Source organism: Aythya ferina, assembly GCF_964211825.1.
Source record: "Aythya ferina genome assembly, chromosome: 3".
NCBI classification, from domain to species: Eukaryota; Metazoa; Chordata; class Aves; order Anseriformes; family Anatidae; genus Aythya; species Aythya ferina.
In genome coordinates this window covers 76,983,174-76,994,238 of record NC_140298.1, presented here as the reverse complement: position 1 = coordinate 76,994,238, position 11,065 = coordinate 76,983,174, and the positions used below count along the sequence as shown (strand labels likewise).

General features: G+C 39.3%; 1 protein-coding gene across 1 annotated transcript; it reads right to left on the bottom strand.

Annotated features, from left to right (window-relative positions):
- Positions 1 to 521: 521 nt before the first annotated feature.
- On the bottom strand, positions 522 to 10,007 carry GJA1 (gap junction protein alpha 1). The gene is made up of 2 exons (XM_084515650.1): positions 9,711 to 10,007; positions 522 to 3,588 (listed from the first exon to the last, which is right to left on the bottom strand). The coding sequence occupies exon 2, from the start codon at positions 3,574 to 3,576 to the stop codon at positions 2,431 to 2,433; it is 1,146 nt and encodes a 381-aa protein (XP_084371776.1). The 5' UTR covers positions 3,577 to 3,588; positions 9,711 to 10,007; the 3' UTR covers positions 522 to 2,430.
- Between the last annotated feature and the right edge of the window lie 1,058 nt (positions 10,008 to 11,065).

The window sequence follows — 11,065 nt, the reverse complement described above, 5'->3', positions numbered from 1 at the left end:
GAAATCCCAGCCTTATCAAAGTCAGTACCTTGCTCCCACTGAGTCTGAAAGGCTGAGGATTTTATTCCAGAAATTCAAACTGACTGTCAGTCAAACAGTCTGATTGCATGCGGAAATGTAAATTTGGGGCAATGATTTTATAATCCATAATCTAGGCTGCATGAGAAAAATGCTTTAAAAATTGTGTGACAGTATCTTGCTGTTATATTTTTTATAATCGTTTGAAAATAATTATATATATATATTCTGAAACCCATGGCAAGATTTGCATTACAGTAGTTCATGCCGAGCCTGACTTTTTTCCATGAGTGTCACAAACATTGCTTATTTTTCCAGTGTTGTGAGGGTATCTGAATTTGTTCCTGTGAAATTTCAATGCAAAGTAAATCCAGATGGATTAAATCAAGACTACTGCTGAAAGGCAGGGGGAAAATGAAGAGGGAAGGAAGGAGTTCGGATTATAATACCGAAACAAAAGATATATGGGCATATAAAACAGTAAAAGACAATTAGAAGATATATTTATACTAAATTAAAACTTTATTGACTAATGTTCTCCAGACAACATGATCTGATGGACTAAGGTTGCAAACATGCAATGAAGTTGAACACAACAGTAGTTTAACATGGAATGTCAAACAAATTAATATATTGTAGTAAATGAAACCATTTATCTATGTTGCTGCAAAATGAAACCAAGCTATGTATTTCCTTGGTCAATCTGTGTTCAGCTAAGAGGCAATGCATTTGAAGAAACTGGTACATTTCTTTAGCATATATTTCAAATAAATTAGCTAGAATTGTACTCTTTTAAAATCAACTTCACTTGCATTTCAAACAAAACCTAAGTGTAAACACTAAAGTTGCTAGAGCCATCTAGAAAGACCTAACTGTCAAACTTGGAGTGGACATTACAGTTCAGTAAATGTGAATATTTAGTACAAGAAAAATACCAGTTACTGCAAAAGTCATGTAGGCATATTTTATTATTAATCCAGCACAAAGCATTTCTTCTAAGTTTCTCACATAAGACTAAAGCTTGCTTACAGTACTACAACTTCTATCATTCAAGCATCATTATTACCTATCAGGGAGATTGGCTAGATGACCTAATGGGTCTTTTCCATCCCTAACTTCTACAAAAGAAAATCATTCATGCCAGGAAGAACATGGTTCGCTACATCTTGGGCTTGATCCTGTAGACTTTGTTCAGGCAAAACTCCCACTTATTTAAAAGAGAGATTTTCCAGAGCAAGACATCCAGGATTAGGCCTTTTTTTATTTTTTAAAAAGCATCCATTTAGGATACATGGAAAATATTATATAGAATTAAAAAAATATATGACATGTGCTTCACTTGCATTGAAGGAATCAGAGAATGTAAACACCATAGTGGCCCATATCTTCACAATATCCACAAGAAAGTGTCAACTGCAAGTAAAGTGTGTGCGTATGCTTCTCAACTTATGCTTCTGAGCGTGTTTTGTGTATACCTTTATCTCCATGTCCACACACATATGTGCACCCTTAAAATACATAAAGCTGTGAAAAAAATCACTAACGTCAGTTACTTGCCTGTCTTAATGCTTAAATCTGCAAGTGGCAGCAAACTGGATTTTATATGATGCTAATAAACTTTACGTGAGCAGCAGGACATGAATATTACTGTGGACAAGAGAGTGTGGTTGCTGGTTCTACAAGCGTGGAGCCAACCCACTTACGCACATCACAAAATCTACCTGCATGAAGGGCTGGAAAAAGCAAGTGACCAAAGTACTTCCTGGTGGGCCATGTCTGAAATTTGAGTTGTAGCCTGTCCTCACAGAAGCCTTTCAACAACCTGGAGGACCATATAGGAAAGTTTACCTTCAAAGTGCACTTTTTAAGAATGGAATGTTCTTGACAGGGAAATGATCAGAGGCAATCCTGGATTTTTTGCTTGTTGAATAGGAAAAACGTTTTCATCTTCAGACAGCACTTCACCCTGACAAATGTGAGCTCAGTTATTATTGGGTTTTAGAAGATTCTTTAGAAACAAACACAATAGTACGCACATACACATACACTCAGATATTTACAGCCTTTCTAGAAAAACAACCCCCTACCTTAGTAATGACTACTTATCTTTTTCCTTTTTTTTTTTCTTTTTTTAGTATTTAAATTCTTTAAACCAGCTACATTAAATACCAATGTGTATTGTACCACCCCACACCAACCCCACATCTCCCCCAAAAAACAGCAAGTATTTTAAAAGTTTGTTTGCTTGTTTGTTTTTGTTGATTTTTTTTTCTTTTTTCTTTTTTTAAACATGATTGTTAAAATCTCCTGCTTGAGACTATTAAGTACCACCTCCACTGGAACAAGATCAGCACTGACTGCATCTTCCAATGCATGTCGTTTCATAGTCGAGCAAGTACTGCAGCAAGAAGCTTAGATCTCCAGGTCATCAGGTCGGGGCCTGCTGCTGGCTCGGCTGCTGGCTCTGCTGGGAGGCCTCTGGTCCACAATGGTGAGGGGTTGCAGCTCATGTCCTGACGCCAATTTTTTAGTGTTCTGGTGCTCATCAGGGAAGTCGAAGGGCTGGGCATGCGAGTTGGAGATGGTGCTGCCAGCCTGCCCCATCCTGTTCTGCTCCGCACTGTAGTTGGCCCAGTTTTGCTCGCTAGCTTGCTTATTGTAGTTACGACAGGAGGAATTGTTCCTGTCTCCGGTAACCAGCTTGTACCCTGGGGGAGACATGGGAGACAAGGGGGCGGTCGGTGAGGAACACCCATTGTAATAAGCATATTTGGGGGAGCCACAGTCCTTGGAAGGGCTCATGGTGCCACTGTGGGAGTAGGGGTCGGTTTTCCCTTTCACACGATCCTTGACACCCTTGAAGAACACGTAGAAAAGCTCGATGATGTTCAATGCAAGAGACACCAAAGACACTACCAGCATGAAGACGATGAAGATGGTTTTCTCAGTTGGGCGGGAGAGGAAACAGTCCACTCTATGTGGGCATGGGTCTCGCTCACAGGTGTAGATGGCACTCAGGCTGAACCCATAAATGTACCACTGTATCAGCAAGAAAGCCACCTCGAAGACAGATTTAAAAAGGATGCTGATGATGTATGTACGGAGCAGTCCCCCACGCATCTTCACCTTGCCATGCTCTTCAATCCCATACTTGAATTTCTTAATTTCTATTTGTTTGAGGTGCATATCCACATTGACACCATCATTCTGGACCACCTTGAGCTCTTCTTCTCTTTTGTTCAGCTTCTCTTCTTTCCTCATCACGTAGAACACATGCGCCAGGTACAAGAGTGTTGGTACAGACACAAATATGATCTGCAGAACCCAGAAGCGCACATGGGAGATAGGAAAGGACTTGTCATAGCAGACGTTCTCGCAACCAGGCTGTTGAGTGTTGCACCGAAAAGCAGACTGTTCGTCTCCCCAAGCAGACTCGACTGCCGTCCCCAGTAGCAGGATTCGGAAAATAAAGAGGACAGACAGCCATACTTTCCCTCCTGCAGTAGAATAAGCTTGAACCTTGTCAAGAAGTTTTCCCAAGGCACTCCAATCACCCATCTTCACGGGATGCTGGTTAAAGAATGAAACAAAGAAAAAAAAATAGTGATGGTTGAGACAGCTCTTTAATACTTTTGATGTACGGAATCAAACAGATCAATGCTAACAGTGCAGTGGTGTAGCTTTGTTTTAATTCATGTGTTTTAGTTAAGTTGCTGGCAGAGTGGAAAGTAAGGGAAACTTTAAAGATAAATATTATATTATGTCTCAGAACACAGTTAAAAACGGTTTCTAATTTCACTTCAGTTTTCAAGAAGTCCATGAAAACCCTTGGCTGCCACTGTGGTTTGCTCAAACCAGCCTTCTTAGTGGCAGCCTCAATTCAATGACCAGTACCTGCCTCAGGCAGAAAACAGCTGTGACACACTACTGAAGCAGGATGTGGAAACACTTAATGGCACTGCCTGAATATGCTAAGAATAAATGAAAGATTTCTCTTGCTCATGTGTAGCTCATTCATGGTGATTTTTATATTCAGTCTTTAAGTGAATAGAAAAGCAAAACATAGTACATTTTGTATTTAGGTTATACTATGGTCAGATACCAAAAATTTCATCATTGCAAATGTGTGTTAAATTTCCTATGGCAACATTAAACTCAGCTATTGCACAAATTACTGCGTGTGATACATTTAAGAGTACAGCTCTTAATGATGCAAAGTTTTTACTATACTTACCTTCAGAAAAAAGAAAAAAAAAAAAACACTTGCTATGTAAAACAAATGTATTGCATTAGCATTTGCAGCACAAAGATCAACATCAGTATTCTTTACCCATATTTTTATGAAAGAACCAAAAATATTAAATACATCAGGTGTAGATAAGCTCAAATCTCTATATTGGAAGAACTGGTTTCCTAGCTATCTGTGTCTTGCTTAATTTATTGTCATTTCAGCTTTGTATTTGCATCTTTTTACATTTAAATTCCTTCACTTTACTTTGAAAGGAAAAAAAGATCTAGCCAGAAAAAAAAAAAAAAAAGTAAACGAGCACTTTCTGTTTTTAAGGCAATTCCTGGCGTGCAGTTTGCATTCCGAATGTTGAACACTGGAAGTTTAAATTGTCTCTCTCAACGTAAGTGTGTATCCTGGGACACACGCAGCTTCTTGGGCATATCTGTAAATACACAGGGTGACATAAAACCAGTATTCTGACTTGACATTCTAAATTCCTAGGAAAAACAAAGTTCACTGCAGGGATTTTATAAACTTGAAAATGGTAATCTTTTCTGGACAAAAACTTACATTTTAGCTTGCCCCACATGAATAAGCATGTGAAATTGGGCACCTAAAAGAAAAAAAAATAAGCAAAAAAACTTCCCTTTTAAAATAAATGTTACTCAGCAGAGGTATTTGTTCAGTGCATGCTGAGTAATCTCTTCCCAGTATTAATAGTTTTGACAATGTTCAAACGATTTCCTTCCCATCACATCATGGATATATTCCCTAGTGAAGGTCATTTATAGAAGAAAGGAAAAGGAAAAAAAAAAAAAAAAAAAAAAAAAAGACAATAAAACCTTTTCTGGATAATTCATAAAATAGGAAATTTTAGCACCGAGGAGATTTTCTTTCAAGAAGTGGTGAGTCACTGGAAACACAAGATTATAAATTTGGCAAACTCAATCATAACAATCTATGCCAAATTAAAATAAATAAATAAATAAAAACACATCATCTTTTTTGCCATTGGAAAGAGTCTGAGAGAATAATGGGAGACAAGTGTTTAAAGTACTTGCTCCAAGAGCTCAGAGACGACAATTATCTTTGAACTCCTGCAAAATATCCCAGGGCCATTTCTCCACTTAGTCAGCTTGCTCTGAAGTGTAGAGGAAGTTTACCTACTGGGGTGTTCAGACCCTTCCTCACATAATTAGTTTGTCACATGACTGAAGTCCCATCAACGGATGAGGTCTTCTTCAGACTTTTAAATCTGGAAGCCTCACTGGGAGAAATATACAATGCATTTCTCTCTGACATATTCTTTTAGTCTTTCCGAGGTTTAGTCATTCCCCAGAAAGATTAGTTTATCGGTTCAGGTTGGTAGGAATGGAGTCCGCACATGAGCATGGAGGTCTCTGAAAAGGCTGGAATGAAATGTTACCACGTTCCTCCTTAAACTGAGATTGTTAAAACAGGGAACAGTCTGTAAATGTACAACATGTTAAGTTTGTTTTAAAGGCAAACTATTTTCTCCGTGTCCTAGAAGTGGAAGTGGACAGAAGGAGCCTTTTTCAAGTAACAGCTTCTTGATTTAATTAGTGAGCTTTCTGATGATTTGAAACTACTGAAATGACAGAGTTTCCTCAGACTCTATGTATTTTTTTTACTGCCTAAATGTTATTTCAGTTTGAAAGTTTGATTAAGAAAACAGAGGATGTGTTATTTCTAGGCAGCTATATGTTGTTTGTTTTTTAATTATACTCAACTCTGGTCAATTAATGTAACATGATTTACTTCAGTATTGACCTACTTAATCCCACACCTGCGATATTTCGAGAATTTACTACCTATTTTATAATTTGCTTCAGCATGCAAAATTACTAAGCTTCATTTATATCCTCTGGCAATATAAACTCCAGGAGGAAACATTCCATGCTTGAATTACTCATACATAGTTTTGGAAAAAAAAAACACTTTTTTTTTAAGAGATCAGTTACACGCTAGCCTTTGCCAGTGATAAAAACCCACATCAATTCAAAACATTGTGCTGTTAATCAGATAACCTTGTGGTGGCACAAATATATTATTCCTCTACTTAAGTGGATTCTGTTGCTTTATGAAACACAGTACTTCATATTGCTTTAGAGAAAACTCATTCATCGGATCTAACTTTTTCATTTTCAGAACACTGAAAGACCATTTTTATTAACTGATTACAAAATACGTTTACTCTGTATAAAAAGATGTTCTTCATCAAACAAATATGTATTTTAGTTTTGTAAATAGTTTGAAATTGATGGAAGATTGCCTTTAAAACGATTTATTCATCCTTCAAGTCTCTTTTTAACAATTAAACTTCTTTTAACAGTTCCACTAAATAACATAGGTTGACCTGATCTACTGGTACAATTTCGGCACTTCAGAAATTTAAGGATATGGGTGATGATGCATATGTGCATTCCATGAGTTCTTACTGATTATTACTTACAGGATTATTTATTTATTTGTTTGTTTATTTGAGTTGGACTAATGCAGGCCTATTAACCTTTTTAAAAGTGGATTTCTGCCAGCTTCTACTGCGTGTGGGTAAAGATAGGGAAGAAAAAAAAAAAAAAAAGTAGCAGGAGATATGACAGCATTCATCTGTAAAGGCTTTTGGATGACCACATATATAAGAAATCTGATTTGCAAGCCACAATTAAGAAATTCTAGAACTATTTTTTATGGACAACATTCATCATGTCATCTGGTTCATATTTTTCAGGAAGAATAATATAAACTCAGTGCTGTGGTAACATGTCCAGGTCTGACTACAGTGTTAGAAGGTCACATGCTAGTGGACGGAAGAGCAGTAAGGGTTTAGAGTGTGATCTAAAACAGGATTGTGCAGCTGAAGCAGTCAGAAACAGAACAAAGTTTTTGTTCTCCTATAAAAAATTAAGCACACATAAAAATTAAGTAGTCAGCAAAAGAGAAGCTTCTGGACCTTGAACATCAACCAACGTGATCATTTCCCAAAAGTAACCAGCACTGGAGAGAAAGCAAGTGAAATGGACAACTGAAAACATTTAGATGGGTTGCAATAGCGAAAGATAGTTTTCTGATATCTCACAAAAATTAGCAAATGTCTTTTAGACATTCCCCTGGAAAGGTGCTGTTCATTTAATCTGCTGGACAAAGGTTACACTCTAAATGGCTGCAGTAAGTAGAATTTCAAGTGCCTCAGCTGTCTGCTTTTTTCATTGTCTGTTGGTATTGTTGGTGGTCAGACACCAGTGGATCTTCCCCATAGACTTTGCCTCTCCCATGTAGTATTCTGTACTGCCAATTCACTTCTAAAACATAATTACAAAAAGACCCAAAGCAGCCAGAAGCAGTTTCTTGAACACTCTCTAGTGGTACAGGTCATGTCTACCCTCTACGTTATTGCCCAAATTCATCCCTTTTCTGACTCACACTGGAACTAAAAGAAATGCCGAATTCCTTGAGGGGGCCTCGGGCCCTCTGACGTTCATACTTGCAGATTTTGAAATTTGTAACTCTAACAAATACGTGTACAGAATAAGCAACAGACCAGATGCCTCCATGAGAGATATATTCTGTGGGTAATATCTGGGGGGGGGGGGGGGGGGGGGGGGGGTGGATAGACAGATGGGGTGGAGTGTACCAGAGACTGAGGAAGGAGAGAAATGTATCTGATGAAACAGATATTGCTCAATGTCATCTAACCTTCCCCATGCCCACAAAAATCCTTGGCCTAAACTGGTGTTCATTTCAGAGACAAATAAAACTAATCTTGTAGGCTTGCATTATGTGGAAGCAGAGATAACTTTGCAATGTTGAATCTGTTTGCACTCCTGAGCATATAAGCATTCAGATTTATGTCACAAATTAAATCCCTTGTGTCCCTCTCTTCCTCCTCCTGAACTCAGCCTGCCGCTCACCCTTCTCCCATTTGTATGCTTGTTAGGTATCATGGGTCAGTGCCAGTGTTTGGCTTTGAAGTTTTTGAAGGAAACACTTCAGTAAACATCTCAAAGACTAGAGGTTTAAATTCTCCAGTGTAGTGTGCTGTCCAGATGTTAAAAATGGCAGGATGAAAGCTTCTCACCAGTCCTCCAACTTGTTCCCTATACACTAACGCACATGCAAGCGCACACAGAAATCAGGCACAAGGTGTTCGTAGGACATTTTTATCCCCATTACCATAGGCTTTCAGGAATTTCATGTCTAAAGGAGCTCCTCAGACAAAATATGCCCCTACACATGGCTTGCTGGTTATCATGAGGCAAAACTAAGGACAGACATAAGCACACAATATTCTTGTTTAGAGAGAAGAGCGTGCTACTTGATAAGATAGATCCCGCGCTTCGTATTTCAGTTGAAGGTCCTTTCTCCTGCTGTTTCCTTTTTCATGTTGTTCTTTCACTGTTTGCAAGCAACAAGCAACAAACGCAATACGAAATCAATCCAAGTATTGCAATTTAAAAAACTTGTGAGTACGCCAAGAGATGCTGCTCAAGCATTCCTCTTCCCCACGTTTTGAAAGTATTTAAGCCTTCAAGGTAACATAAAAGGAATGTGTCATATTGGGATTATGACACATATTGTGTATATTCTTTCACAGCTCTTCCTAGACAACTTTCATTTATATCCACCCAAAACTTTCACAGACATTGCCAACGTGGTAAGGCATATCATGATATCTCACATTCCTTCTCTAAAATCCCTTTACTGAGGTTGCTAAAACAGAGTAACTATATACAAACTAGGTTAAAACTCCGTAACCCACGTCTGGCTTTTATCACATCTGTTTTCAAAGAAAAGGGGAAAAATCATCAGAAAGACCACGTGAAAGTCACCACGTTGGTAGCTGCTGCATTTAACAAAGCAACTAATTAAGAACCTTGCTCTGCACAAGCGAGTCGGCATCAGTCGGGGCTGCCATAGGGAAGCCAAATGAGTGGGGTGTAAGTGGGGCACACTGGGGACAAAGTCTCACTGCTGCAAACTTCTGGTGGGATTTCAGTGCAAAGTAGAAGAGCAAAGAACACCAAAGTGTTTTTTTCTTTCTTTCTTTTTTTTTTTTTTTTCTTTCTTTTTTTTTTTCTTTTTTCTTTAAAGGAGCTCATTTAGGCAGAGACAAGCACACAGCAGTGATTTCACTGAAACATGAGCAACAAGTCTGCGTCCCAGCTGTGCAGGCATAATTTCACCGCAGTTCCTCTCTCAGTGGCGCATGGTTAGAAGTTGTAGTCGGGTCGTATTTTCAGAAATGTATAAAAATATGACAAAGGAAGCAAAGAATAATCCCTGTAAGTTTAAACTTACACGCATGCTTTGTTTTGTTTTGTTCTGTTTTCCCTAACAAGTTCGACCACCAGCGAAATAACACGAAGTTCTTAGAGTGGAAAAAAAGTTTTTAGAAAAAAAAACGTATACACAAAAAGATGAGAAAGGAAAGCTTTCAACTTACCCTTGCTGATCAGCAGTGAAGCTGGATCAGGATACTTCTCTGGAGGGTTAAAGTAAAATGGAAGAGCACGTTCAGGCACTCAGACCTGTCTATTTAAACTTTAAAAGTCTACTGCTGTTTTGTATTTTTCATCCTTCCTTCCCCACCAGTGAAAGAAAAGTGCTGATACCTCGTAAAAGTTTTTTCTAACTTGGACCACTGGGAGAGCTTTTAACAAGTTTTCAAGCCTCTGACTGTGAAAGAGGAGGGGAAAAGGAGGGGTAGCAGCCCAGGAGGAGGGGCACTCTGCAAATGGAGAGGAGGAAGGTGGGGGAGGAGGGCGAGAACTGACGGCACAGCAAAAACGGGGACGGCCAGGAGGAGAGCGTGAGCTCCTTCAGGTCGGCTCCTGCTGATGCAACAAAACCGCGGCCAGGGCAGGCCCCCGGCTCCCAGCCCCCGTTCCCCAGCTCCCGGTTCCCGGCCCGCCCTGGCCCAAACCCGGCCGGGAGAGGGAAGATGCTGCGGGTGGGGGACCGGCGTCAAGCTCCCGGGTGCTAGGGCTGGGCTGCCCGGCTGCTGTCGCCGTCTCCTGATCACTGTGTGGAGAGAAAGCCCTCTCAAGTCCCCTTACGTTTTGTTGTTAGTATCACTTTGTTTACTCGGGTCCATTTCCTTTACGTGCAGACATGAAAGTACACCGGTGTGTTTGTTTCGACGGGATATATCCATCACACATTTTTTAACTGTTGCTTGTGTGTCTGTGTGTGCATGCATCCCATGGGAGAAATGAAGAAATGATCTCACATTCCAGGAAACTCTTTCCAGGAAATTTCAGAAAATAAAGCACAGTTCAGAAATTCAGAGTTAAACAGTGGGAAGAAATGCTCCTGATAATTTTTCAACTAATTTTTACAGAACAAAAGCATGCTCCAAAGCTGATCTATTCAGTCAGAATGAAGCTGGTTTGGCTTTGCTCCTGATCAGTCCATGATTAAATGCTCCCTGCAAAAAGCCTCTTCTGCAGAAGAGAGATTAATTTATTTCGGTGTGTGTGCTAAGTTCCTCACACATGGAGTCCAAACTATGTTAGGAATCGGTCTCATACTTTGTGTGTCATGGGGCATTAGCTCCTCCACAGGGTTGCTTAAGAGCTTTTCTAGACGTGGTCAGTGGTTTGATAGTTCTTAATGAAGTTTCGCATTTTGGATCGTACCAGCCTTGTTTGAGTTTCAGTTCCTCTTATTCTAATGGGATATTTCTGGGATCATCCATGTTAACTAGTATGGAAGAGTGTTTTTGTTTTCTTTTTAAAGGTTATAAGAAAGGTGAGAAGTCCAGTAGTGGCCATTGAGAGTTTCCCAAGTAAAGATCCT

Excerpts from the sequence above, each read along its gene's own strand:
- GJA1 (XM_084515650.1), bottom strand. The coding sequence starts at position 3,576 with ATGGGTGATTGGAGTGCCTTGGGAAAACTTCTTGACAAGGTTCAAGCT.